The sequence below is a fragment of the Procambarus clarkii genome, chromosome 19 (assembly GCF_040958095.1).
Source record: "Procambarus clarkii isolate CNS0578487 chromosome 19, FALCON_Pclarkii_2.0, whole genome shotgun sequence".
Lineage (NCBI taxonomy): Eukaryota > Metazoa > Arthropoda > Malacostraca > Decapoda > Cambaridae > Procambarus > Procambarus clarkii.
This window is the reverse complement of record NC_091168.1, coordinates 30,127,598-30,155,098: the sequence shown is the minus strand read 5'-3', so window position 1 is coordinate 30,155,098 and position 27,501 is coordinate 30,127,598. Positions and strand designations below refer to the sequence as shown.

The 27,501-nt window shown below is 49.3% G+C and overlaps 1 protein-coding gene across 1 annotated transcript in view; it reads right to left on the bottom strand.

Moving 5' to 3' along the window:
- Positions 1-13,040: 13,040 nt before the first annotated feature.
- The window catches only part of LOC138366381 (eukaryotic translation initiation factor 3 subunit A-like), a 30,864-nt gene continuing 16,403 nt past the window's right edge, over positions 13,041-27,501 (bottom strand). Inside the window, exon 2 of the mRNA XM_069327420.1 lies at positions 13,041-13,992. Within this exon, the coding sequence (XP_069183521.1) occupies positions 13,041-13,992 (952 nt within the window). The remainder of the gene's footprint in view (positions 13,993-27,501) is intronic.

Here is a 27,501-nt window from a genome sequence, read left to right as displayed (position 1 = left end):
CCCAGTGACTGGTACACTGACGTCCCAGTGACTGGTACACTGACGTCCTCAACCATCCCAGTGACTGGTACACTGACGTCCTCAACCATCCCAGTGACTGGTACACTGACGTCCTCAACCATCCCAGTGACTGGTACACTGACGTCCTCAACCATCCCAGTGACTGGTACACTGACGTCCTCAACCATCCCAGTGACTGGTACACTGACGTCCTCAACCATCCCAGTGACTGGTACACTGACGTCCCAGTGACTGGTACACTGACGTCCCAGTGACTGGTACACTGACGTCCCAGTGACTGGTACACTGACGTCCCAGTGACTGGTACACTGACGTCCCAGTGACTGGTACACTGACGTCCCAGTGACTGGTACACTGGCGTCCTCAACAATATTGTGTAACACCTAAAATGTTGTTGTGAGATACAATTTATTATTCCTTAATTGCTTATGACTAAACATTAGAAAATGGCTATTTTCCCCAATTTTTTTTATGACGAGGATGGTGACATTTTCTAGAGCATTCCAGAGAGTTTCAGACGTTAATGACACGAGTGACTTCTTCAGCAGCCAGGAGACCCAAGAGCCAGGAGACCCAAGAGCCAGGAGACCCAAGAACCAAGAGCCTGGAGCCCCAAGAGCCCCAAGAACCAAGAGCCTGGAGCCCCAAGAGCCCCAAGAACCAAGAGCCCCAAGAGCCTGGAGCCCCAAGAGCCAGGAGACCCAAGAGCCTGGAGCCCCAAGAGCCAGGAGACCCAAGAGCCTGGAGCCCCAAGAGCCAGGAGACCCAAGAGCCTGGAGCCCCAAGAGCCTGGAGACCCAAGAGCCTGGAGCCCCAAGAGCCTGGAGCCCCAAGAGCCAAGAGCCGGGGTCATCCATAATGGGTACAAATACCCATTATGTGTTTCATTGTGTTATATAATGACTGACACCGAGCTCTGAATAAGGCACTTGGCTGGTTAATTGTTGTCTATTAGACCCAAATAGATAATTTACCATTCCACAAGGCTTAAATGTTTATTAAGTAATAGAAGAAGATACATACTATATATCTCCTGAATGGCCAGGATCATAGTTGTAAAATTATAGACATAACTATAATTGTGAATTGTTGACCAAACCTCACACCAGGAGACGAAGAGTCGTCGACAGTTCGTCGACTTGATAATGGTCGACATGACTGGGGGTTACTCGTGACTGGGGTTACTCGTGACTGGGGTTACTCATGACTGGGGGTTACTCATGACTGGGGGTTACTCATGACTGGGGGTTACTCGTGACTGGGGTTACTCATGACTGGGGGTTACTCATGACTGGGGGTTACTCATGACTGGGGGTTACTCATGACTGGGGGTTACTCATGACTGGGGTTACTCATGACTGGGGGTTACTCATGACTGGGGGTTACTCATGACTGGGGTTACTCATGACCATAAACACGCGACTCATCAGTATGAATCAAGGCGAATATTGACGTGTTCACGTATAGGTTTGGTGGGTTGTGCGGGTTTTAACGTATCTGGGTTATCTTGAGATGATTTCGGGGCTTAGCGTATTCGCGGCCCGGTCCTCGACAGGCAAAACACTTGCATTGTTTACGAAGTGGTAAAATATGAGAGAACGGGCTGTTGTTTCTGGCGCGCTGAACACCACGTGGGTGAACGTACCACTAAGCCTAACACAACTCCCCCCCCCCCCCACAACCCCATCAGACCATCACCCACCGCTTTACCCATTCCCACGACCCCCTCCCCACCTATCCCCAATCACGGCCCCAGTACCCACACCGAAGTACACAACACCTACCCCCCCCCCCCTCCCAGGCGACTAGGGTCTTCCACTCCCTACAACCCCCCTCAGTTCTCCCAGATGTAAGTCCAACCCCTCCCTGCGTAATCCCCCCCTCCAACCCCACACATTACCGCCTCACCAATTCATGTAAGGGACCGACTAAACAAAGCCAAATCAGCCTTAGGAAAACTGAACAGATTCCGAAGCCTCAGTACTAACATACAGATCCACCTATATAAGGCTCTAGTTCGGCCGCATCTAGAATATCCCCCAGTACCACTACACACCATACAGAAAACTAACATGCAGAAACTGCAAGCAGTACAAAATAAGGCGCTAAGGAGAGCAGCAAAACACCGTCCACCATATGATCAGATAATCCAGGAGCTCCACGAACTCCTGAACATTCAGCCACTAAACATCAGACTGCAGCACCAAGCCATCAGGGTGTGGAACACCATCGAAATGTTAGAGGACCCAATGTTTGAAAGATTACTCCAAGATGAGACGCCCCGCTCCCACAGCTGGTGGCCCAAGATGAGACGCCCCACTCCCACAGCTGGTGGCCCAAGATGAGACGCCCCGCTCCCACAGCTGGTGGCCCAAGAGCCTCGATTCTCTGGACGAAAACCCCGCCCCACAGTATATAATGCCCAGATGAGTTATATATGTATATATATGAACAGTTCATATATGTGTATGTATGAACAACTCGATAAATAATATGTATGACAACTCGATAAATAATAATATTGAAATAAAGAGCCTTAAACAGAACAACATGTGTGGAAGCATCGGAGTGTGTATATATGAATGCTACACAGTATTCATCTATGGACATCCATATATGGTGAAACACATGTGAAGAACCTCTCACACACTCACAGCTCCCTGACAAGAGGGAGCCAGCTTAGCTTAGCTGCCAACACCCACACATCGTGTCAGCAAGGCGGACAGCCCGCCTGCTTTCACTCCTCTCACTGTATTTCCCACTTCTATACTTCCCTTCACCTATGCCTCTCCATCTTTACTAAAAAAAAAAAAAAAAACTCTTTCACGTCACTTTTCTTGAATTGCCTTCCTGTTTCCACTGGTGATGTTGTTCATCACCAACACTGCCCCACACCTCTGGGGAAAAAACTTTGTAACGCACCACCAACATGGGTTCAGAGATGGTAAATCGTGTCTCACAGGTTTAATAGAATTTTATGACCAGGCAACGAAAATTAGGCAGGAAAGAGAAGGGTGGGCCGACTGCATTTTCCTGGATTGCCAAAAAGACTTTGACACAGTACCCCATAAAAGGCTGTTAATAAAGTTGGAGCAAAAGGCAGGAGTAAAAGGGAAGGTGCTCCAGTGGATAAGGGAGTACTTAAGCAACAGGAAACAGCGAGTAACGGTGAGGGGGAGACATCAGAGTGGCGAGATGTCACCAGCGGAGTCCCACAGGGCTCAGTACTTGGACCCATCCTGTTTCTAATATATGCGAACGATCTTCCAGAGGGTATAGACTCATTCCTCTCAATGTTTGCTGATGATGCAAAAATTATGAGAAGAATCAAGACGGATGAAGATAGACAGAGACTACAGGATGACCTGGATAAACTGGAGGAATGGTCTAGAAAATGGCTGCTAAAGTTCAACTCAGGAAAGTGTAAGGTGATGAAATTAGGCGAAGGGAGCAGGAGACTGAACACAAGGTGTCATCTGGGAGGGGAAATCCTGCAAGAGTCAAATAGACAGAAGGATCTGGGGGTTGATATCACACCGAACCTGTCCCCAGAGGCCCACATCAAAAGAATATCATCAGCGGCATATGCTAGACTGGCCAACATAAGAACTACCTTCAGAAACTTGTGTAAGGAATCTTTCAGAACCCTGTATACCTGGTTGATACCTGGTTGATACCTGGTTGATGGGGTTCTGGGAGTTCTTCTACTCCCCAAGCCCGGCCCGAGGCCAGGCTCGACTTGTGAGAGTTTGGTCCACCAGGCTGTTGCTTGGAGCGGCCCGCAGGCCCACATACCCACCACAGCCCGGTTGGTCCGGCACTCCTTGGAGGAATAAATCTAGTTTCCTCTTGAAAATGTCCACGGTTGTTCCGGCAATATTTTTTATGCTTGCTGGGAGGACGTTGAACAACCGCGGACCTCTGATGTTTATACAGTGTTCTCTGATTGTGCCTATGGCACCTCTGCTCTTCACTGGTTCTATTCTACATTTTCTTCCATGTCGTTCACTCCAGTACGTTGTTATTTTACTGTGTAGATTTGGTACTTGGCCCTCCAGTATCTTCCAGGTGTATATTATTTGATATCTCTCTCGTCTTCTTTCTAGTGAGTAAATATCACCTATATTATATAATAATATATCTATATACCTAATATAATATATAATAAGATGTTTAATACTATATAATGTAAATATATAAGATAATATATCTATACCACTTATGTAAGACCAATCCTGGAGTATGCAGCTCCAGCCTGGAGTCCATACCTAGTTAAACACAAGACAAAGTTAGAGAAGATTCAGCGGTATGCCACCAGGCTCGTCCCGGAACTGAGAGGATTGAGCTACGAGGAAAGGCTAAAGGAGCTGAACCTCACATCCCTGGAAAACAGAAGAGTAAGGGGAGACATGATAACCACCTACAAAATTCTCAGGGGAATTGACAGGGTGGACAAAGACAAACTCTTCAGCACGGGTGGGACGCGAACAAGGGGACACAGGTGGAAACTGAGTACCCAAATGAGCCACAGGGACGTTAGAAAGAACTTTTTCAGTGTCAGAGTAGTTAACAGGTTGTGCCAATTTGGGTCGCTCCTTAGCTTGGACGACTATATAGTTCCCATATTCTTACTATGCCTTTCTTCTTCTTGGGCATTTGAGTTTATTCCTTGTTTTCCGCTGTGCTTTTAAGCATTTTTTCCATGCTTTCTTTCTTAAGACTTCAGCTTCTTAGCACTGGCACCTGACCTCTCCTTGGTACCGTATTCTTTAGATGGGGAATATCTCCTGAATGTGAACTTGTATCGTGTGTCCTAACATATCTTGTGGCAGTTTTTCCATTACTTCTGTTTCTATTAGAAGTGTCAAAGATACCTCTTTAATCCTCAATAGTCCTCTGTCGATTACGCATCATCATACTTATCCTCTCCTCCTGGAAATCAACTTTCAGCCTTATGTCTAAGTGTGCAGTGGTCACTTTCTCCAAGCCTTACTGTCTTGTTGCACCAGAAGGCTCCTCACAATTGGCTCAACTTGTTTAGTGTTTAACAATTCATCCTTTACCCGGGAATTTCACTTTTCCCATTCAATATCTGAGTGGTTGAAATCCCCCAAGACTACGATCATTAATCCAGTTCATTTAGCGATAACTTACACTGTACAGCTGATGTTGTTGTCTTTGTATCCCTTTCTTGGCCTCCTGTTTATTCCTGAAAGTTTTTATATTATTTACACTATATAGTCAGTTGATTTACTGCTGTTAAACATCACATGATGTTATTCACGGTGTCATTCACGGATGACACTGCGAGTTCTTTAACATTCCATTCTTCATTTATGAGAATACCGACACGACCACTCCTGCATCTCTCTCTCCTCGTAATCTCCCACCACCTGGAAACTCCTCCGTCTTTTATGACTCTGGACATTAATGTCTTCACCAATGCAGACATAAATGTGTTTCTTCCTAGACCCACTGCTATATTTCATCAACTTTCTTTGAGATAGCATCAGCGCTTGGATCCCTGAGTATTAAAGCCTTCTGGTTACCAACTGAGCGGCATCCTCCCTTGTGGAGTGTTGTGGGAGGGTTGTGGGGTGCTGGGTGGTGTGTTGGAGGGTTGTGGGGGAGCTGGGTGGAGTGTTGGAGGTTTGTGGGGGTGCTGGGTGGTGTTGGAGGGTTGTGGGGGTGCTGGGTGGAGTGTTGGAAGATTGTGGGGGTGCTGGGTGGTGTTGGAGGGTTGTGGGGGTGCTGGGTGGAGTGTTGGAGGGTTGTGGGGGTGCTGGGTGGAGTGTTGGAGGGTTGTGGGGGTGCTGGGTGGAGTGTTGGAGGGTTGTGGGGGTGCTGGGTGGAGTGTTGGAGGGTTGTGGGGGGTGCTGGGTGGTGTGTGGGAGCTGGGTGGAGTGTTGGAGGGTTGTGGGGGTGCTGGGTGGAGTGTTGGAGGGTTGTGGGGGTGCTGGGTGGTGTGTGTTGGAGGGGTATACGAGCATGGCAGGTTGGAGGTAGGTTACAGGTGGTGCTGGGGGTGGTGGCAGGTGGTGCTGGGGGTGGTGGCAGGTGGTACTGGCAGGTGGTGGCGGGGGGTGGTGGCAGGGGGTGGTGGCAGGTGGTACTGGCAGGTGGTGGCAGGTGGTACTGGCAGGTGGTGCTGGCAGGTGGTGGCAGGTGGTGCTGGCAGGTGGTGGCAGGTGGTGCTGCGGGTGGTGGCAGGTGGTGCTGCGGGTGGTGGCAGGTGGTGCTGGGGGTGGTGGCAGGTGGTGCAGGTGGTGCTGGCAGGTGGTGCTGGCAGGTGGTGGCAGGTGGTGCTGGCAGGTGCTGGCAGGTGGTACTGGCAGGTGGTGCTGGGGGTGGTGGCAGGTGGTGCTGGCAGGTGGTGGTGGCAGGTGGTACTGGCAGGTGGTGCTGGGGGTGGTGGCAGGTGGTGCTGGGGGTGGTGGCAGGTGGTGCTGGGGGTGGTGGCAGGTGGTGCTGGGGGTGGTGGCAGGTGGTGCTGGGGGTGGTGGCAGGTGGTGCTGGGGGGTGGTGGCAGGTTGTGCTGGGGGTGGTGGCAGGTGGTGCTGGGGGTGGTGGCAGGTGGTGCTGGGGGTGGTGGCAGGTGGTGCTGGGGGTGGTGGCAGGTGGTGCTGGGGGTGGTGGCAGGTGGTGCTGGGGGGTGGTGGCAGGTTGTGCTGGGGGTGGTGGCAGGTGGTGCTGGGGGTGGTGGCAGGTGGTGCTGGGGGTGGTGGCAGGTGGTGCTGGGGGTGGTGGCAGGTGGTGCTGGGGGTGGTGGCAGGTGGGAGGATGTAGTAGGATTTTTTTATTGGAATTAGTTTAAATAGACTTTGTGATGAGCTGACGAGTTTTGGATGAGTAATGTGCTGTGAGGGATGATATCTTGGTGAGGTTGTGGTCAGTGGCATGAATGATGGCAGAGGAATGGGTGATGAAGGGGGAAGGTTATGGGGGTAGGGGAGAACATGGGTAGGGAATTAGGGGAAGTACTAGAGGATAATGGTAAGAGATGGATTAAGGAGCTGGGTAAGGAAGGTGGTGGCTGAGCTGTGGTTCAATGGTCTGGGGATTATAAGGGGTAATTAGACATGTCAAGTTGTGAGCATGATGGTGGTTGGGAGGCTGAGTGATGAATTGTGCTGTCTTGGCAGAACCATTGGGCTAGTTAGTCAGCCGTCCTCATCAACAATAGCTAAATGCAGACGATGAGTCACAATGCTGAAGAAGCTAAAGATGAAGATATGATGACCAACTCGCACACCAGAAGATGGAGAGACGACGACGTTTGGGTCCGTCCTGACCATTACCAAGTGTGCGAGGTCAACAATGGCTAAACGTTTGTTAATCCATCCAATGAACTGTAGTCGAGAGGATCCGGTTTGTTCCATAGTATTTCAGAAGCTTCTTTTTGGATCCAAGTTAAGATCCTATCAAGATTTTTTCTTACATAAAGTGTCAGGAGACTTTCCCTCGCCCTCCTCCTCTGTCTCTACCACTGTAGCCGCTGTGTCACTCATCGGGTCAGACGGAGTGTAAGGTATACAGAATATTCGTGTATTCCATGGCCTTGGGTACGATGTCGCGAGAGTTCTTCATTAGCACGTTTGAGATCTTCTGACTGTTATAGCATGTGGAGGTCTGTATCTTCTGGCCACTGGTGGTAAGGGGTTACGTTCCTCTTAATTTCGTCTTTCAGGACCCTTTCTTCCTTCTTGTGAGCCATAAAAATTTGTTCCTTAAGAATAATCTAAGAGGCAGGACAGATTCTGTAGTGTTGACCTCTTCGACAGAGGAATCATAGCAGTTCATATTTCATTTAATGACCTCATCAGCATATACATTAGAGTATCCATTACCGACTATCACCTGCCTTACTTTACAGAGTTCCTGGCCAGCGTGGCTCTACCCGGAGCTGGGAGTGAGGGCGTGGTGACAGGCGTCGACAACACTCCACTTGTGACTGTCAGGAAACCCGCTGTGTTGCATTAAGGCACATTCCTATGTTAATTCCCCTAGCATACATTGCTGTGTGATAGCCACCGTTACTTTCAGGAACTAATACAACCAGGAAATACAGCTTACTTTCACTTTATATTTCATAAGACTTTTTACTGAATTTCTCTCAAGAACTTTCCTAAGCAATAGTTAGAACTACCAGCCAGATCCGGGTCAACAAGGACTTCCTCCTCAACGGTCCCTATACACAAGTTACAAATCGGGCACCAAAGGGGAATTCCCATGGCAATATTATCAACTTCTTTGTACACCAGAACTCAGGAAAGATGCTTATTTAACACATGTTTTGTGTAAATTACATTAGTATACATTTAAGGATGTGTAGAAGAGTACAGATTTGATCCCGACTAACTTGTTCCATCACCATTCGAATACTTGTTGAACACAGACTCAACATCAAGACAATATCTCACATCACAGGCCTGAGAACGTTTCAATAAGTTGGTTGACTTATTGAACCAAAAATTTAACTCATATACTTGGCTTTATGAGCCAAAAATATAATGTATATACTTTACGAACCAAAAATTAAATGCGTGAGCTTTGTCATAAGAACCACAAATTAAACGACCACATTTGGTCTTACGAACCAGAAACCTAAACGTTAAGCACATGAACTCAGCCTGACAAATAAAAAAATTATCGCATATATTCGGTCTTACGACCCAAAACTGTCGTGCATATACTCGATCTTACAAACCAAACACCAGTATACCTTTGATAGCGAAATCAAAAGAGAAGCACCAATCAGGTGTCGTATACTCCCGGGCTTCTCACACTGCGGGTCTCCACACGTTAGCCGCTCGCAAAATAAATAAAGTGTGTCGCGACTAACAGAAAAAATCTACAAAAAATAATCAAGATAGAGCGAGTCTCCTTCACACTGATTATTCATCATTCACACATTATATACACTCTCGTTGGCAGGCGACTGGTGTTGCCTGGTGGCCAAAGCGGGAACTACACAACATCAACAACTCCGTGTTCCTCACCGGCTCCCAAATCGACGTTAATTTTTCGTCATTTTTTTCCCTATAATTAGATAGATTTTAACATTTTACACCCAACAGTTCGAATTGTGAATGCATTATACAAATGGCAGTAGTCCTCGTGGCGCAGTGGTAAGACACTGGCCCAGTGCATCGTGAGCGCTTTGGCCTGGGTTCCTATCCTGACCAGGTTTGTCTTCTGAGAGGATCGACTGGGTGCCATTCCTTAACTGTAGCCTTTGTTCACCCAGCAGTGAATGGGTACCTGGTTGTTAAACAATTTGGCGGGTCGTATTCCAGGGAAACTTAAGATTAAGGACCTGCCCGAGACGCTGAGCGTCCTGGTGGCTCTACAAGAGCCTTAAGCGGCTCTACAGCGGCTCTTAAGCGGCTCTGAGCCTCTGTGGCTCTACAAGAATGTAACAACTCTTGTATTTTATTTGTAAATTTTGTTATAGAAAACGGAAATATTTATTGTTAAAAAAATTGATTTTGCAATTTGTACAGTGTAACATTTTGAAGATGGTTTTGGGTGTTAAGACACTGCAGAAGGACCTCCAAGACCAAGGTAGGAGGCTGTGGGGGGCCTCCAAGACCAAGGTAGGTGGCTGTAGTGCCTCCAAGACCAAGGTAGGAGGCTGTGGGGCCTCCAAGACCAAGGTAGGTGGCTGTGGGGCCTCCAAGACCAAGGTAGGTGGCTGTGGGGCCTCCAAGACCAAGGTAGGTGGCTGTGGGGCCTCCAAGACCAAGGTAGGTGGCTGTGGGGCCTCCAAGACCAAGGTAGGTGGCTGTGGGGCCTCCAAGACCAATGTAGGTGGCTGTAGGGCCTCCATGACCAAGGTAGGTGGCTGTGGGGCCTCCAAGACCAAGGTAGGTGGCTGTGGGGCCTCCAAGACCAATGTAGGTGGCTGTAGGGCCTCCAAGACCAAGGTAGGTGGCTGTGGGGCCTCCAAGACCAAGGTAGGTGGCTGTGGGGCCTCCAAGACCAATGTAGGTGGCTATAGGGCCTCCATGACCAAGGTAGGTGGCTGTGGGGCCTCCAAGACCAAGGTAGGTGGCTGTAGTGCCTCCAAGACCAAGGTAGGTGGCTGTAGTGCCTCCAAGACCAAGGTAGGTGGCTGTAGTGCCTCCAAGACCAAGGTAGAGGGCTGTAGTGCCTCCAAGACCAAGGTAGGTGGCTGTAGTGCCTCCAAGACCAAGGTAGGGGGCTGTAGTGCCTCCAAGACCAAGGTAGGTGGCTGTAGTGCCTCCAAGACCAAGGTAGGGGGCTGTAGTGCCGGAGGTCGGTGTGGTGCTGGAGGTCGAGGTCGGTGTGGTGCTGGAGGTCGAGGTCGGTGTGGTGCTGGAGGTCGAGGTCGGTGTGGTGGTCGAGGTCGGTGTGGTGCTGGAGGTCGAGGTCGGTGTGGTGCTGGAGGTCGAGGTCGGTGTGGTGCTGGAGGTCGAGGTCGGTGTGGTGCTGGAGGTCGAGGTCGGTGTGGTGCTGGAGGTTTGTTCTCATTTAACAGTTATTATTATTATATATTAAATATCTTCGTAACATTAGGTTTAAGTTGCATTAGGTGTTTAGGTTCTGTTGGCGATTATTTGTATTTGTAGTACGTGGGTGAAGCATTTACAGCGTTGTGGTTCGAACAAAAGTCGTCAGCGAAGCACTTGTTCCGGAAGTGTTCGGACGTCATCCAGCCCGTCTTCCAAACAAAGATCCAAAAGTCATTCCATGCACCCGCCAAACCCCCTGTTTATGAATGAAAAACGGTTTACACACGACTCACAACTGCTGACGTTCGAACATATCCGGAACAAGTGTTTCACTGACGAATTTTGTTCGAACCACAAAGCTATAAATGCTTCACCCACGTACTACAAATACAAATAATCGCCAACAGAACCTAAACACCTAACCTAACCTAACCTATGCCTATATATACACAATATGCTAATATATTATAATATTAATTTATACTTGAGAAAATTCCCGTTTTGAATGAACAGCATGTTAAAATTTATGAATGCGTCTGTGGGGTCGACCGCTGGATGGAATGGACTTGAGTCGAGGACGGGTTGCTTCATCCAACCCGTTTCATAACAGCTGCAGCTCGTCCTCGGGCTATATTCATTCCAGCAGCCAGTCCTCATCAGCAGCAGCCAGTCCTCATCAGCAGCAGGCAGGCCTCATCAATAAGGTCCAAATGTTTGTTAATCCAGTCGCCAACCCGCTGTTTATGATAGAAAAACTATTTATACACGACTCACATGTGGTAACGCTCGAACATTTCTCGATCAGTGCTTCGCTGACGACCTTTGTCCGAGTCGCAAGGATGTAAAGGCTTAACCCACGTACTTCAAATACAACTAATTGACAGCAGATCCTAGACACTTAATACAATCTTCACCCAACTATATCTTGAATTTTAATATGTGATAATTTGAATATATATATGAAAACACATCTATTTTTGATACACAATACATTAATATTTATGAATTGGTCTTGGTGGACAGTCGAAGCATTAACCGAGCCTGGTGAAATTCAGGCGATTAAAAAAAAAAAGATTACCCAATGTTTTCATTCTCATTTTTCCCATTGTGTGAAATTCTTGCAAAACAAAAAAAGAAAGTCACAGTAAAGACTATCTTTTAAAAGAGTTTTCACATAATAAGAAGTTTCTATCTTTCGATATTGAGTTAAAGTGGTGAAAATCTTAGTTTATACAAATTAGCAGTAAAAGGTAATAGTATCAAGATAACTTTTTTACTTAAATGTGAAAATTCTTCTTAATCGTAAACAAAAATCATAACAAATTTATTCGGTTAAATTCATTGTTCAGTGTAAATGAAATGCAGAAATTCGGCCGCTTCTTCAGGATCGAAGTTTAACCAACCCGTCCCAGACTCAGCCCATTCCATCCAGCGGTCGACCCCACAGACATATTCATAAATGTTTACATGCTGTTCCTTCAAAACGGGAATTTTCTCAAATATAAATTAATATTATGATATATTGTGCATATATAGGCATAGGTTAGGTTAGGTGTTTAGGTTCTGTTGGCGATTATTTGTATTTGTAGTACGTGGGTAAAGCATTTATAGCGTTGTGATTCGAACAAAACTCGTCAGTGAAGCACTTGTTCCGGAAGTGTTCGAACGAAATCAGTTGTGAGTCGTGTGTAAACCGTTTTTCATTCATAAACAGGGGGTTTGACGGGTGGATGGAATCACTTTTGGATCTTTGTTTGGAGGACGGGCTGGTTTAACTCACTTATTGACTCGAGGCGTTGAAAATTTAAATGAAGTTTTGTATCCAAAGGCTTGTCTTTACTGTTGCAATTTTCAGCTCTGGAAAATAGTTATTAAAGTTTTGGACAGAGAAGTTCGACGTGACAACATCTCGAGTTTTAAAGGGTTAAAATAGCTTTATTGACATTGTCGGCAGCAGTGTGTTGTAACATACATAGATATAAGTACACAAGTAAAGTGCCCATTTGGCGAGTGGGAAGTGGGGACAGATGGAAGAATAGTCTGGAAAGGAAAGTGTATAGATCAGAGGGAATAGTGGCAGTGCTTAACTCAGTAGCAGGCCTTGAACTGTGGCACACATTCAGCAGCCAGCATGGTCACCCAGGCACCCAGGTAAGTCCCATCTGCACCATAACACTCAACCAGCCAATGTGGGCTTTTCCCCTGCTAGACAGAGGGGCGGGGAGGAAGGCGCCGTGCTCGGTGGCCAGACTGTGCTATAGTTCATGTCCACAGTGGTGCGGGTGGTGGTTGTTAAGAGGGTCAGGCGTCGACCTGTGGGGCCTGAAGCCCAACTGTTTTTTTCAGTTAGGTCATTATCTTCAAGATGCTGTCCAAGTCTGAGGGTTTAGTCTTTCGAAGACCTTCCCAACCATTTCAAGTAGGCTGATTGGTCGGTAGTTTTTGGCGTCAGTGTGTGTTTTTTCCTGAGCTGGGGATGAGAATAGCGGGTGCTTTTCTTAAGAGTAAAGTATCCGGAAGGAAGAATGGCATTGTAAAGAGCAGTCAGGCGTTGATCAGCGTTATAGGGCGGCGTGTCATGGGTTGGTGTCCTGTACCAGAGTCCCCCGGGGCCAGCCCAGTAGCATCATCTTGACCTCTCCTGGGGTCAGTGGGGTCGTCCCCCGGGGCCCGCCCAGTAGCATCATCTTGACCTCTCCTGGGGTCAGTGGGGTCGTCCCCCGGGGCCCGCCCAGTAGCATCATCTTGACCTCTCCTGGGGTCAGTGGGGTCGTCCCCCGGGGCCCGCCCAGTAGCATCATCTTGACCTCTCCTGGGGTCAGTGGGGTCGTCCCCCGGGGCCCGCCCAGTAGCATCATCTTGACCTCTCCTGGGGTCAGTGGGGTCGTCCCCCGGGGCCCGCCCAGTAGCATCATCTTGACCTCTCCTGGGGTCAGTGGGGTCGTCCCCCGGGGCCCGCCCAGTAGCATCATCTTGACCTCTCCTGGGGTCAGTGGGGTCGTCCCCCGGGGCCCGCCCAGTAGCATCATCTTGACCTCTCCTGGGGTCAGTGGGGTCGTCCCCCGGGGCCCGCCCAGTAGCATCATCTTGACCTCTCCTGGGGTCAGTGGGGTTGTCCCCCAGGGCCAGCCCAGTAGCATCATCTTGACCTCTCCTGGGGTCAGTGGGGTCGTCCCCCGGGGCCCGCCCAGTAGCATCATCTTGACCTCTCCTGGGGTCAGTGGGGTCGTCCCCCGGGGCCCGCCCAGTAGCATCATCTTGACCTCTCCTGGGGTCAGTGGGGTCGTCCCCCGGGGCCCGCCCAGTAGCATCATCTTGACCTCTCCTGGGGTCAGTGGGGTCGTCCCCCGGGGCCCGCCCAGTAGCATCATCTTGACCTCTCCTGGGGTCAGTGGGGTCGTCCCCCGGGGCCCGCCCAGTAGCATCATCTTGACCTCTCCTGGGGTCAGTGGGGTTGTCCCCCAGGGCCAGCCCAGTAGCATCATCTTGACCTCTCCTGAGGGGGGGGGGGAGACAGAGAGAGAACGAGAACAAAACAGCAACAAGACCCCTGAGGGGGGGGGGGGGAGAGAGAGAACGAGGAGAACAAAACAGCAACAAGACCCCTTGTCATCACAGTAGTTTATACATTCTAATAACAAGCATTTCTCTTCTAATGCTTTAAATAACTTAATTACATTTTAGAATCAAAAAGAAGCAGTTACAATTATAAGTTATATAATCAACAAGAGTTTAACTAATATAGGACAATGTTCACTTAAACTGTTGGTGCCACGAAGCCTATAAGGTGGGGAGGGCCTCTGTCTGGTCTTGTACAGGCGCGTTAGTGGCACTTCCTGGCCTGTTGGGCGCCGCTTGGGCAACCCTAAGCGTTGTTGTTGTTGTTTTAGATTCAGCTACTGGGAACAAAAAGTTGCAAGTAGCACGGGCTATGGTGAGCCCGTAGTGGACTTACCTGGCACAGGAGCGGGGCAAGTAGCCCGGGCTATGGTGAGCCCGTAGTGGACTTACCTGGCACAGGAGCGGGGCAAGTAGCCCGGGCTATGGTGAGCCCGTAGTGGACTTACCTGTCACAGGAGCGGGGCAAGTAGCACGGGCTATGGTGAGCCCGTAGTGGACTTACCTGGCACAGGAGCGGGGCAAGTAGCACGGGCTATGGTGAGCCCGTAGTGGACTTACCTGTCACAGGAGCGGGGCAAGTAGCACGGGCTATGGTGAGCCCGTAGTGGACTTACCTGTCACAGGAGCGGGGCAAGTAGCACGGGCTATGGTGAGCCCGTAGTGGACTTACCTGGCACAGGAGCGGGGCAAGTAGCCCGGGCTATGGTGAGCCCGTAGTGGACTTACCTGGCACAGGAGCGGGGCAAGTAGCCCGGGCTATGGTGAGCCCGTAGTGGACTTACCTGGCACAGGAGCGGGGCAAGTAGCCCGGGCTATGGTGAGCCCGTAGTGGACTTACCTGGCACAGGAGCGGGGCAAGTAGCACGGGCTATGGTGAGCCCGTAGTGGACTTACCTGGCACAGGAGCGGGGCAAGTAGCCCGGGCTATGGTGAGCCCGTAGTGGACTTACCTGGCACAGGAGCGGGGCTGCAACTGGCCTCCAGGTTATATACACGAACACAGCCATCAAATAGCAAGAATAACACGCTATGTGTGTTATTCTTGTAAGAGTTCTTACAAGAATGTAAGAACTCTTGTATAAATAAATAACAAAATAAATAACATTACTTATGTGTACACAACTTTACATATGACTTGTGTTCATATTCACTACCAGGCTTCCCACTCACACATTTCAATAACATTTAAACGTTGTCCATAATTACAAGAACAGGAATTAGACAATTCATTAATACTTAATTCACACTGACTCAAATTGTGCCCAGTAAATTTCGGCGATAATTGCGTGTTGATCTTAGACTCGACAAACTAGCTAACAACCAATTGCCTTAAGTATTAAGTACTTGTGTTTAAATATATGATTTTCACCATAAATTACAGCATATATACATCTGTACTCAGGACGAAATTACTGTTAAGAGTTCTGGTATCCAAGCTGTAATTACCTCAGCAATCTGTCACTATGTTATGTATTCAGTGTGCAATTATTTTCAAATAAATTAATATCGGAAATAAAGATTTCACACATTTTGCCTTGTTTGTTAAGATAAAATTAACGAATTAATGTTGGTTAGTTTATAGATTGGTTCATAAGTTAGTGTCGTTATGAAACCTCTGTTATTGTATTATAGTTCTATTGTATGCTGCGAGGATGGTCTCTTATTGTAGTTTTGTCAAGATGCAGTTATAAATAAATAAATAAATAAATAAATAAATAAATAAATAAATAAATATGTTTATTCAGGTAAGGTACATACAAGTGATGTTACATTAATGGATTGATATATAGATAGAGCTAGTACATACAATGCCTAAAGCCACTATTACGCAATGCGTTTCGGGCAATTAATACAACAGCATTGATTGGTGTTGGACCACCTGCACTGTACATCACTGTTGGACTACCTGCACTGTACATCACTGTTGGACTACCTGCACTGTACATCACTGTTGGACTACCAGCACTGTACATCACTGTTGGACTACCTGCACTGTACATCACTGTTGGACTACCTGCACTGTACATCACTGTTGGACTACCTGCACTGTACATCACTGTTGGACTACCAGCACTGTACATCACTGTTGGACTACCTGCACTGTACATCACTGTTGGACTACCTGCACTGTACATCACTGTTGGACTACCTGCACTGTACATCACTGTTGGACTACCAGCACTGTACATCACTGTTGGACTACCTGCACTGTACATCACTGTTGGACTACCTGCACTGTACATCACTGTTGGACTACCTGCACTGTACATCACTGTTGGACTACCAGCACTGTACATCACTGTTGGACTACCTGCACTGTACATCACTGTTGGACTACCAGCACTATACATCACTGTTGGACTACCAGCACTGTACATCACTGTTGGACTACCTGCACTGTACATCACTGTTGGACTACCTGCACTGTACATCACTGTTGGACTACCTGCACTGTACATCACTGTTGGACTACCTGCACTGTACATCACTGTTGGACTACCTGCACTGTACATCACTGTTGGACTACCTGCACTGTACATCACTGTTGGACTACCTGCACTGTACATCACTGTTGGACTACCTGCACTGTACATCACTGTTGGACTACCTGCACTGTACATCACTGTTGGACTACCTGCACTGTACATCACTGTTGGACTACCTGCACTGTACATCACTGTTGGACTACCTGCACTGTACATCACTGTTGGACTACCTGCACTGTACATCACTGTTGGACTACCTGCACTGTACATCACTGTTGGACTACCTGCACTGTACATCACTGTTGGACTACCTGCACTGTACATCACTGTTGGACTACCTGCACTGTACATCACTGTTGGACTACCTGCACTGTATATCACTGTTGGACTACCTGCACTATACATCACTGTTGGACTACCAGCACTGTACATCACTGTTGGACTACCAGCACTATACATCACTGTTGGACTACCTGCACTATACATCACTGTTGGACTACCAGCACTGTACATCACTGTTGGACTACCTGCACTGTACATCACTGTTGGACTACCAGCACTGTGCATCACTGTTGGACCACCAGCACTGTACATCACTGTTGGACTACCTGCACTGTACATCACTGTTGGACTACCAGCACTGTACATCACTGTTGGACTACCAGCACTGTACATCACTGTTGGACTACCAGCACTGTACATCACTGTTGGACTACCAGCACTATACATCACTGTTGGACTACCTGCACTGTACATCACTGTTGGACTACCTGCACTATACATCACTGTTGGACTACCAGCACTGTACATCACTGTTGGACTACCTGCACTGTACATCACTGTTGGACTACCAGCACTGTGCATCACTGTTGGACCACCAGCACTGTACATCACTGTTGGACCACCTGCACTGTACATCACTGTTGGACTACCAGCACTGTACATCACTGTTGGACTACCAGCACTGTACATCACTGTTGGACTACCAGCACTGTACATCACTGTTGGACTACCAGCACTGTACATCACTGTTGGACTACCAGCACTGTACATCACTGTTGGACTACCAGCACTATACATCACTGTTGGACTACCTACACTGTACATCACTGTTGGACTACCTGCACTGTACATCACTGTTGGACTACCAGCACTATACATCACTGTTGGACTACCAGCACTGTACATCACTGTTGGACTACCTGCACTGTACATCACTGTTGGACTACCAGCACTGTACATCACTGTTGGACTACCAGCACTGTACATCACTGTTGGACTACCAGCACTGTACATCACTGTTGGACTACCAGCACTATACATCACTGTTGGACTACCTACACTGTACATCACTGTTGGACTACCTGCACTGTACATCACTGTTGGACTACCAGAACTGTACATCACTGTTGGACTACCAGCACTGTACATCACTGTTGGACTACCAGCACTGTACATCACTGTTGGACTACCAGCACTGTACATCACTGTTGGACTACCAGCACTGTACATCACTGTTGGACTACCAGCACTGTACATCACTGTTGGACTACCAGCACTATACATCACTGTTGGACTACCAGCACTGTACATCACTGTTGGACTACCTACACTGTACATCACTGTTGGACTACCTACACTGTACATCACTGTTGGACTACCAGCACTATACATCACTGTTGGACCACCAGCACTGTACATCACTGTTGGACTACCAGCACTGTACATCACTGTTGGACTACCAGCACTGTACATCACTGTTGGACTACCTGCACTAAGCATCACTGTTGGACTACCTGCACTGTACATCACTGTTGGACTACCAGCACTGTACATCACTTTTGGACTACCTGCACTATACATCACTGTTGGACTACCTGCACTGTACATCACTGTTGGACTACCAGCACTATACATCACTGTTGGACTACCAGCACTGTACATCACTGTTGGACTACCAGCACTGTACATCACTGTTGGACTACCAGCACTATACATCACTGTTGGACTACCAGCACTATACATCACTGTTGGACTACCTGCACTATACATCACTGTTGGACTACCTGCACTATACATCACTGTTGGACTACCAGCACTATACATCACTGTTGGACTACCAGCACTATACATCACTGTTGGACTACCAGCACTATACATCACTGTTGGACTACCAGCACTATACATCACTGTTGGACTACCTGCACTGTACATCACTGTTGGACTACCTGCACTGTACATCACTGTTGGACTACCTGCACTGTACATCACTGTTGGACTACCTGCACTGTACATCACTGTTGGACTACCAGCACTGTACATCACTGTTGGACCACCAGCACTGTACATCACTGTTGGACCACCAGCACTGTACATCACTGTTGGACCACCAGCACTGTACATCACTGTTGGACCACCAGCACTGTACATCACTGTTGGACTACCAGCACTGTACATCACTGTTGGACTACCAGCACTGTACATCACTGTTGGACTACCAGCACTGTACATCACTGTTGGACTACCAGCACTGTACATCACTGTTGGACTACCAGCACTGTACATCACTGTTGGACTACCTGCACTGTACATCACTGTTGGACTACCCCGGCCTTACCACCCCCCTCCCCCCCCCCCCGCTATAAAAATTAATATACCTGGTATATAAACAGGTTGTGAGCCGCGCCTCGCTGGCTTTTATGGGCGCCAGCGAGTAAGTTGTTAGCCAGGAATTATGCTCTCGTAATGTGGAGCATGTGTATAGGTGTGTGATGGTCTACAGGTGTGTGATGGTCTACAGGTGTGTACAGGTGTGTGATGGTCTACAGGTGTGTGATGGTCTACAGGTGTGTACAGGTGTGTGATGGTCTACAGGTGTGTACTCACCTAGTTGTGCTTGCGGGGGTTGAGCTCTGGCTCTTTGGTCCCGCCTCTCAACTGTCAATCAACAGGTGTACAGATTCCTGAGCCTATCGGGCTCTATCATATCTACACTTGAAACTGTGTATGGAGTCAGCCTCCACCACATCACTTCCTAATGCATTCCATTTGTCAACCACTCTGACACTAAAAAAGTTCTTTCTAATATCTCTGTGGCTCATTTGGGCACTCAGTTTCCACCTGTGTCCCCTAGTGCGTGTGCCCCTTGTGTTAAACAGCCTGTCTTTATCAACCCTGTCAATTCCCTTGAGGATCTTGAATGTGGTGATCATGTCCCCTTTAACTCTTCTGTCTTCCAGCGAAGTGAGGTTTAATTCCCGTAGTCTCTCCTCGTAGCTCATACCTCTCAGCTCGGGTACTAGTCTGGTGGCAAACCTTTGAACCTTTTCCAGTTTAGTCTTATCCTTGACTAGATATGGACTCCATGCTGGGGCTGCATACTCCAGGATTGGCCTGACATATGTGGTGTACAAAGTTCTGAATGATTCTTTACACAAGTTTCTGAATGCCGTTCGTATGTTGGCCAGCCTGGCATATGCCGCTGATGTTATCCTCTTGATATGGGCTGCCGGAGACAGGTCTGGCGTGATATCAACTCCCAAGTCTTTTTCTTTCTCTGACTCCTGAAGAATTTCCTCTCCCAGATAATACCTTGTATTTGGCCTCCTGCTCCCTACACCTATCTTCATTACATTTGGTTGAGTTAAACTCTAATAACCATTTGTTCGACTTTTCCTTCAGTTTGTCTAGGTCTTCTTGAAGCCTCAAACAGTCCTCTTCTGTCTTAATCCTTCTCATAATTTTGACATCGTCCGCAAACATTGAGAGAAATGAATCTATACCCTCCGGGAGATCATTTACATATATCAGAAACAAGATAGGACCGAGTACAGAGCCCTGTGGGACTCCACTGGTGACTTCACGCCAATCGGAGGTCTCGCCTCTCACCGTAACTCTCTGCTTCCTATGGCTTAGGTACTCCCTTATCCACTGGAGCACCTTGCCAGCTACACCTGCCTGTCTCTCCAGCTTATGTACCAGCCTCTTATGCGGTACTGTGTCAAAGGCTTTCCGACAATCTAAGAAAATGCAGTCCGCCCAGCCCTCTCTTTCTTGCTTGATCTTTGTCACCTGGTCGTAGAATTCTATTAAGGCAGTCAGGCAAGATTTACCCTCCCTGAACCCATGTTGTCGATTTGTCACGAAGTCCCTTCTCTCCAGATGTGTTACCAGGTTTTTTCTCACGATCTTCTCCATCACCTTGCATGGTATACAAGTCAAAGACACTGGCCTGTAGTTCAGTGCCTCTTGCCTGTCGCCCTTTTTGTATATTGGGACCACATTCGCCGTCTTCCATATTTCTGGTAGGTCTCCAGTGACCTACTATACACTATGGAGAGTGGTAAGCAAAGTGTGTGATGGTCTACAGGTGTGTACGGGTGTGTGTACTCGCCTATTTGTGCTTGCAGGATCGAGCATTGACTCTTGGATCCCGCCTTTCCAGCCATCGGTTGTTTACAGCAATGACTCCGGTCCTATTTCCCTATCATACCTAGTTTTAAAATTATGAATAGTATTTGCTTCCACAACCTGTTCCCCATTTTCCCACTACTCTCACGCTAAAAGAAAACTTCCTAACATCTGTGACTCATCTGATTTTCCAGTTTCCACCCATGTCCCCTCGTTCTGTTACTATTCCGTGTGAACATTTCATCTATTTCCACTTTGTCAATTCCCCTGAGTATTTTATATGTCCCTATCATATCTCCTCTCTCCCTTCTTTTCTCTACTGTTCAGTTCCTTCAGCCGCTCTTCATACCCCATCCCTCGTAACTCTGGGACAAGCCTCATCGCAAACCTCTGAACCTTCAACAGTTTTCTTATGTGTTTCTTCAGGTGGGGGCTCCATGATGGCGCGGCATACTCAAAGACTGGCCTCACGTAGGCAGTGTAAAGCGCCCTAAAAGCCTCCTCACTTAGGTTTCTGAATGAAATTCTAGTTTTCGCCAGTGTAGAGTACGCTGCTGTCGTTATCCTATTTATATGTGCCTCAGGAGTTAGATTAGGTGTTACGTCCACACCCAGGTCTCTTTCTCGAATCGTTACAAGTAGGCAGTTCCCCTTCATTGTGTACTGTCCCTTTGGTCTCCTATCACCTGATCCCATTTCCATAACTTTACATTTACTGGTGTTAAACTCCAGTAGCCATTTCCCTTACCATCTCTGCAACCTGTTTAAGTCTCCTTAGAGGATCCTACAATCCTCATCTGTCACAACTCTTCTCATTAATTTTGCGTCATCCGCAAACATTGACATGTATGATTCCACTCCTGTAAACATATCATTTACGTAAATTAGAAAGAGGATTGGTCCCAGCACCGATCCTTGAGGTACTCCACTTATTATTGTTCGCCAGTCAGACTTCTCGCCCCTTACCATTACCCTCTGGCTCCTTCCTGTTAGGTAGTTCTTCACCCATGCTAGGGCCTTTCCGCTTACTCCTGCCTGCCTCTCAAGTTTATATAGCAGTCTCATGTGCGGTACTGTATCAAAGGCCTTTTGGCAGTCAAGAAATATGCAGTCTGCCCAGCCTTCTCTGTACTGCCTTATCCTTGTTAATCATAGAATTCCAAAAGGTGTGATTGTCTACAGGTGTGTGTTGGTCCACAGGTGTGTGTGATGGTCTACTGGTGTGTACAGGTGTTTGATGGTCCACAGGTGTGTAGAGGTGTGTGGTGGTCCTGTATGTTCCCAATACACACACCACCAGGGGGGGGGGGTGCACACTACACACCCCCAGTACACACACCACCAGGGGGGTACACACTACACCCCCCAGTACACACACCACCAGGGGGGGGGGTACACACTACACCCCCAGTACACACACACCACCAGGAGGGTACACACTACACCCCCCAGTACACACACCACCAGGGGGGTACACACTACACCCCTCCCCAGTACACACACCACCAGGGGGGTACACACTACACCCCCAGTACACACACCACCAGGAGGGTACACACTACACCCCCAAGTACACACACCACCAGGGGGGTACACACTACACACCCAGTACGCACACCACCAGGGGGGTACACACTACACCCCCCAGTACACACACCACCAGGGGGGTACACATTACACCTCCCCAGTACACACACCACCAGGGGGGGTACACACTACACACCCAGTACACACACCACCAGGGGGGTACACACTACACCCCCAGTACACACACCACGGGGGGGGGGTACACACTATACCCCCCAGTACACACCACCAGGGGGGGTACACACTACACCCCCCAGTACACACACCACCCAATGGGGGGGTACACAATACACACCCCCAGTACACACACCACCAGGGGGGTACACACTACACCCCCCAGTACACACACCACCAGGGGGGGGTACACACTACACCCCCCAGTACACACACCACCAGGGGGGGTACACACTACACACCCCCCAGTACACACACCACCAGGGGGGTACACACTACACCCCCCAGTACACACACCACCAGGGGGGGTACACACTACACACCCCAGTACACACACCACCAGGGGGGGTACACACTACACACCTCAGTACACACACCACCTGGGGGGGGGGTTACACACAACACCCCCACAGTACACACACCACCAGGGGGGTACACACTACACACCCCCAGTACATACACCACCAGGGGGGTACACACTACACACCCCCAGTACACACTACACCCCCAGTACACACACCACCAGGGGCGGGGTACACACTACACCCCCCAGTACACACACACCACCAGGGGGGGGGGGGTACACACTACACCCCCCAGTACACACACCACCAGGGGGGGTACACACTACACATACCCCAGTACACACACCACCAGGGGGGACAAACTACACCCCCCCCAGTACACACACCACCAGGGGGGGGGACACACTACACCCCCCCAGTACACACACCACCAGGGGGGGTACACACTACACCCCCCCCAGTACACACACCACCAGGGGGGTACACACTACACCCTCCAGTACACACACCACCAGGGGGGGTACACACTACACCCCCCAGTACACACACCACCAGGGGGGTTACACACTACACACCCCCAGTACACACACCACCAGGGGGGGTACACACTACACACCCCCAGTACACACACCACCAGGGGGGGTACACACTACACACCCCCAGTACACACTACACCCCCAGTACACACACCACCAATGGGGGTACACACTACACCCCCCAGTACACACACCACCAGGGGGGGTACACACTGCACCCCCCCCCAGTACACACACCACCAGAGGGGGGTACACACTACACCCCCAGTACACACACCACCAGGGGGGGGTACACACTACACCCCCCAGTACACACACCACCAGGGGGGGGGGGTACACACTACACACCCCCCAGTACACACACCACCAGGGGGGGGTACACACTACACACCCCCCAGTACACACACCACCAGAGGGGGGTACACACTACACACCCCCCAGTACACACACCACCAGGGGGGATACACACTACACACCCCCCAGTACACACACCACCACAGAGTTTTTCTTTCTTTTTTCTTTTTCCACACATGTTGTTCTGTTTAAGGCTCTTTATTTCAATATTATTATTTATCGAGTTGTTCATACATACACATATATGAACTGTTCATATATACACATATATAACTCATCTGGGGATTATATACTGTGGGGCGGGGTTTTCGTCCAGAGAATCGAGGCTCTTGGGCCACCAGCTGTGGGAGTGGGGCGTCTCATCTTGGGCCACCAGCTGTGGGAGTGGGGCGTCTCATCTTGGGCCACCAGCTGTGGGAGTGGGGCGTCTCATATTGGGCCACCAGCTGTGGGAGTGGGGCGTCTCATATTGGGCCACCAGCTGTGGGAGTGGGGCGTCTCATCTTGGGCCACCAGCTGTGGGACTGGGGCGTCTCATCTTGGGCCACCGGCTGTGGGAGTGGGGCGTCTCATCTTGGGCCACCGGCTGTGGGAGTGGGGCGTCTCATCTTGGGCCACCGGCTGTGGGACTGGGGCGTCTCATCTTGGGCCACCAGCTGTGGGACTGGGGCGTCTCATCTTGGGCCACCAGCTGTGGGAGCGGGGCGTCTCATCTTGGGCCACCGGCTGTGGGAGTGGGGCGTCTCATCTTGGGCCACCAGCTGTGGGACTGGGGCGTCTCATCTTGGGCCACCAGCTGTGGGACTGGGGCGTCTCATCTAGGGCCACCAGCTGTGGGAGCGGGGCGTCTCATCTTGGGCCACCAGCTGTGGGAGCGGGGCGTCTCATCTTGGGCCACCAGCTGTGGGAGTGGGGCGTCTCATCTTGGGCCACCAGCTGTGGGAGTGGGGCGTCTCATCTTGGGCCACCAGCTGTGGGAGAGGGGCGTCTCATCGTGGAGTAATCTTTCAAACATTGGGTCCTCTAACATTTCGATGGTGTTCCACACCCTGATGGCTTGGTGCTGCAGTCTGATGTTTAGTGGCTGTGTGTTCAGGAGTTCGTGGAGCTCCTGGATTGTCTGATCATATGGTGGACGGTGTTTTGCTGCTCTCCTTAGCGCCTTATTTTGTACTGCTTGCAGTTTCTGCATGTTAGTTTTCTTTATGGTGTGTAGTGGTACTGGGGGATACTCTAGATGCGGCCGAACTAGAGCCTTATATAGGTGGATCTGAATGTTAGTACTGAGGCTTCGGAATCTTCTCAGTTTTCTTAAGGCTGCTTTGGCTTTGTTTAGTCGGTCTTTTACGTGAATTTTTATCTCTGTTCTATTCCTCACGAGTCCCAGTAGTCTGTCTTCCTGCACATATTGAGTGGCCCTCAGGCTGCATCTCCCATCCTCCTCCCTGAGTCGAGCCGTCGAGGCCACTAGAGAGGCTGACCCTCAGGTAAATTTAGGTGCCCGTCAAATAATCTGTTATAGTGATAATAGAATTACGCATATTATGCTTTGTTGTTAGCTCTGATTTCCTGTATGAATATACAGGAGCAGTAGAGTGTCAGCTCCTGTGAAGAATATATAGGACTTGTTTGTGAGTTAGCCTGGAGCCCGTGTGTACAGGACCAGCATAAGAGACGATCACATTCCTATGAGATGTGAGTGTGAGGCGTGACAATAGCGGGGCCATATGGACAGGAGTATCGGGTCTTGTGTAGTTGTATGGCCGTGATGGCCACAATAGCCAGGCAGTTGAAGGTCACGTGACACCCCATAAACACCTTTGAAGGATAAGAAGAAAGGATAGATGCGGTTCACCTTTCCTCTACTGTCCGCTCCTCCTCTCACGCCTTCCAAGGAACTCCTGGTGATGGGGGGGGGGGGGGGGGTATGGGAAGGGGGATCTTAGCTGGTTATGAGGGAACTATAGTCTTTGTGTTAATCCTTAGTCTGGCCGGGAAGGGGGGGGGGGAATGTTCGTTTGTCACACACACACACACACACACACACACACACACACACACACACACACACACACACACACACACACACACACACACACACACACACACACAGGGGTCTGTTAGCTGAGTGTACGGCACTCTGGACTAGTAATCCTGTGGCCCGGGTTCGATTCCCGGACCAGGCACAAACAAATGAGCAGTTTCTTTTACCCCCTGATGCCCCTGTTACCTAGCAGTAAATAGGTACCTGGGAGTTAGACAGCTGTTATGGAGCTGCTTTTTGTGTGTGTGTGTGTGCGTGTGCGTGTGCGTGTGCGTGTGTGTGTGTGTGTGTGTGTGTTTACTAGTTGTGTTTTTACGGGGGTTGAGCTTTGCTCTTTCGGCCCGCCTCTCAACTGTCAATCAACTGTTTACTAACTACTTTTTTTTTTTTGTTTTTTTTTTTTCCCACACCACACACACACACACACCCCAGGAAGCAACCCGTGACAGCTGACTAACTCCCAGGTACCTATTTACTGCTAGGTAACAGGGGCATTCAGGGTGAAAGAAACTTTGCCCATTTGTTTCTGCCTCGTGCGGGAATCGAACCCGCGCCACAGAATTACGAATCCTGCGCGCTATCCACCAGGCTACGAGGCCCCCTGTGTGTGTGTGTGTGCGTGTGCGTGTGCGTGTGCGTGTGTGTGTGTACTCACCTAGTTGTACTCACCTAGTTGTGTTTGCGGGGGTTGAGCTCTGGCTCTTTGGTCCCGCCTCTCAACCGTCAATCAACAGGTGTACAGATTCCTGAGCCTATCGGGCTCTGTCATATCTACACTTGAAACTGTGTATGGAGTGAGCCTCCACCACATCACCCCCTAATGCATTCCATTTGTCAACCACTCTGACACTAAAAAAGTTCTTTCTAATATCTCTGTGGCTCATTTGGGCACTCAGTTTCCACCTGTGTCCCCTTGTGCGTGTTCCCCTTGTGTTAAATAGACTGTCTTTGTCTACCCTATCAATCCCCTTCAGAATCTTGAATGTGGTGATCATGTCCCCCCTAACTCTTCTGTCTTCCAGCGAAGTGAGGTTTAATTCCCGTAGTCTCTCCTCGTAGCTCATACCTCTCAGCTCGGGTACTAGTCTGGTGGCAAACCTTTGAACCTTTTCCAGTTTAGTCTTATCCTTGACTAGATATGGACTCCATGCTGGGGCTGCATACTCCAGGATTGGCCTGACATATGTGGTATACAAAGTTCTGAATGATTCTTTACACAAGTTTCTGAATGCCGTTCGTATGTTGGCCAGCCTGGCATATGCCGCTGATGTTATCCGCTTGATATGTGCTGCAGGAGACAGGTCTGGCGTGATATCAACCCCCAAGTCTTTTTCCTTCTCTGACTCCTGAAGAATTTGTGTGTGCGTGCGCGTGTGCGTGTGCGTGTGCGTGTGCGTGTGTGTGTGCGCGTGTGTGTGTGTGTGTGTGTGTGTGTGTGTGTGTGTGTGTGTGTGTGTGTGTGTGCGTGCGTGCGTGTGTGTGTGTGTG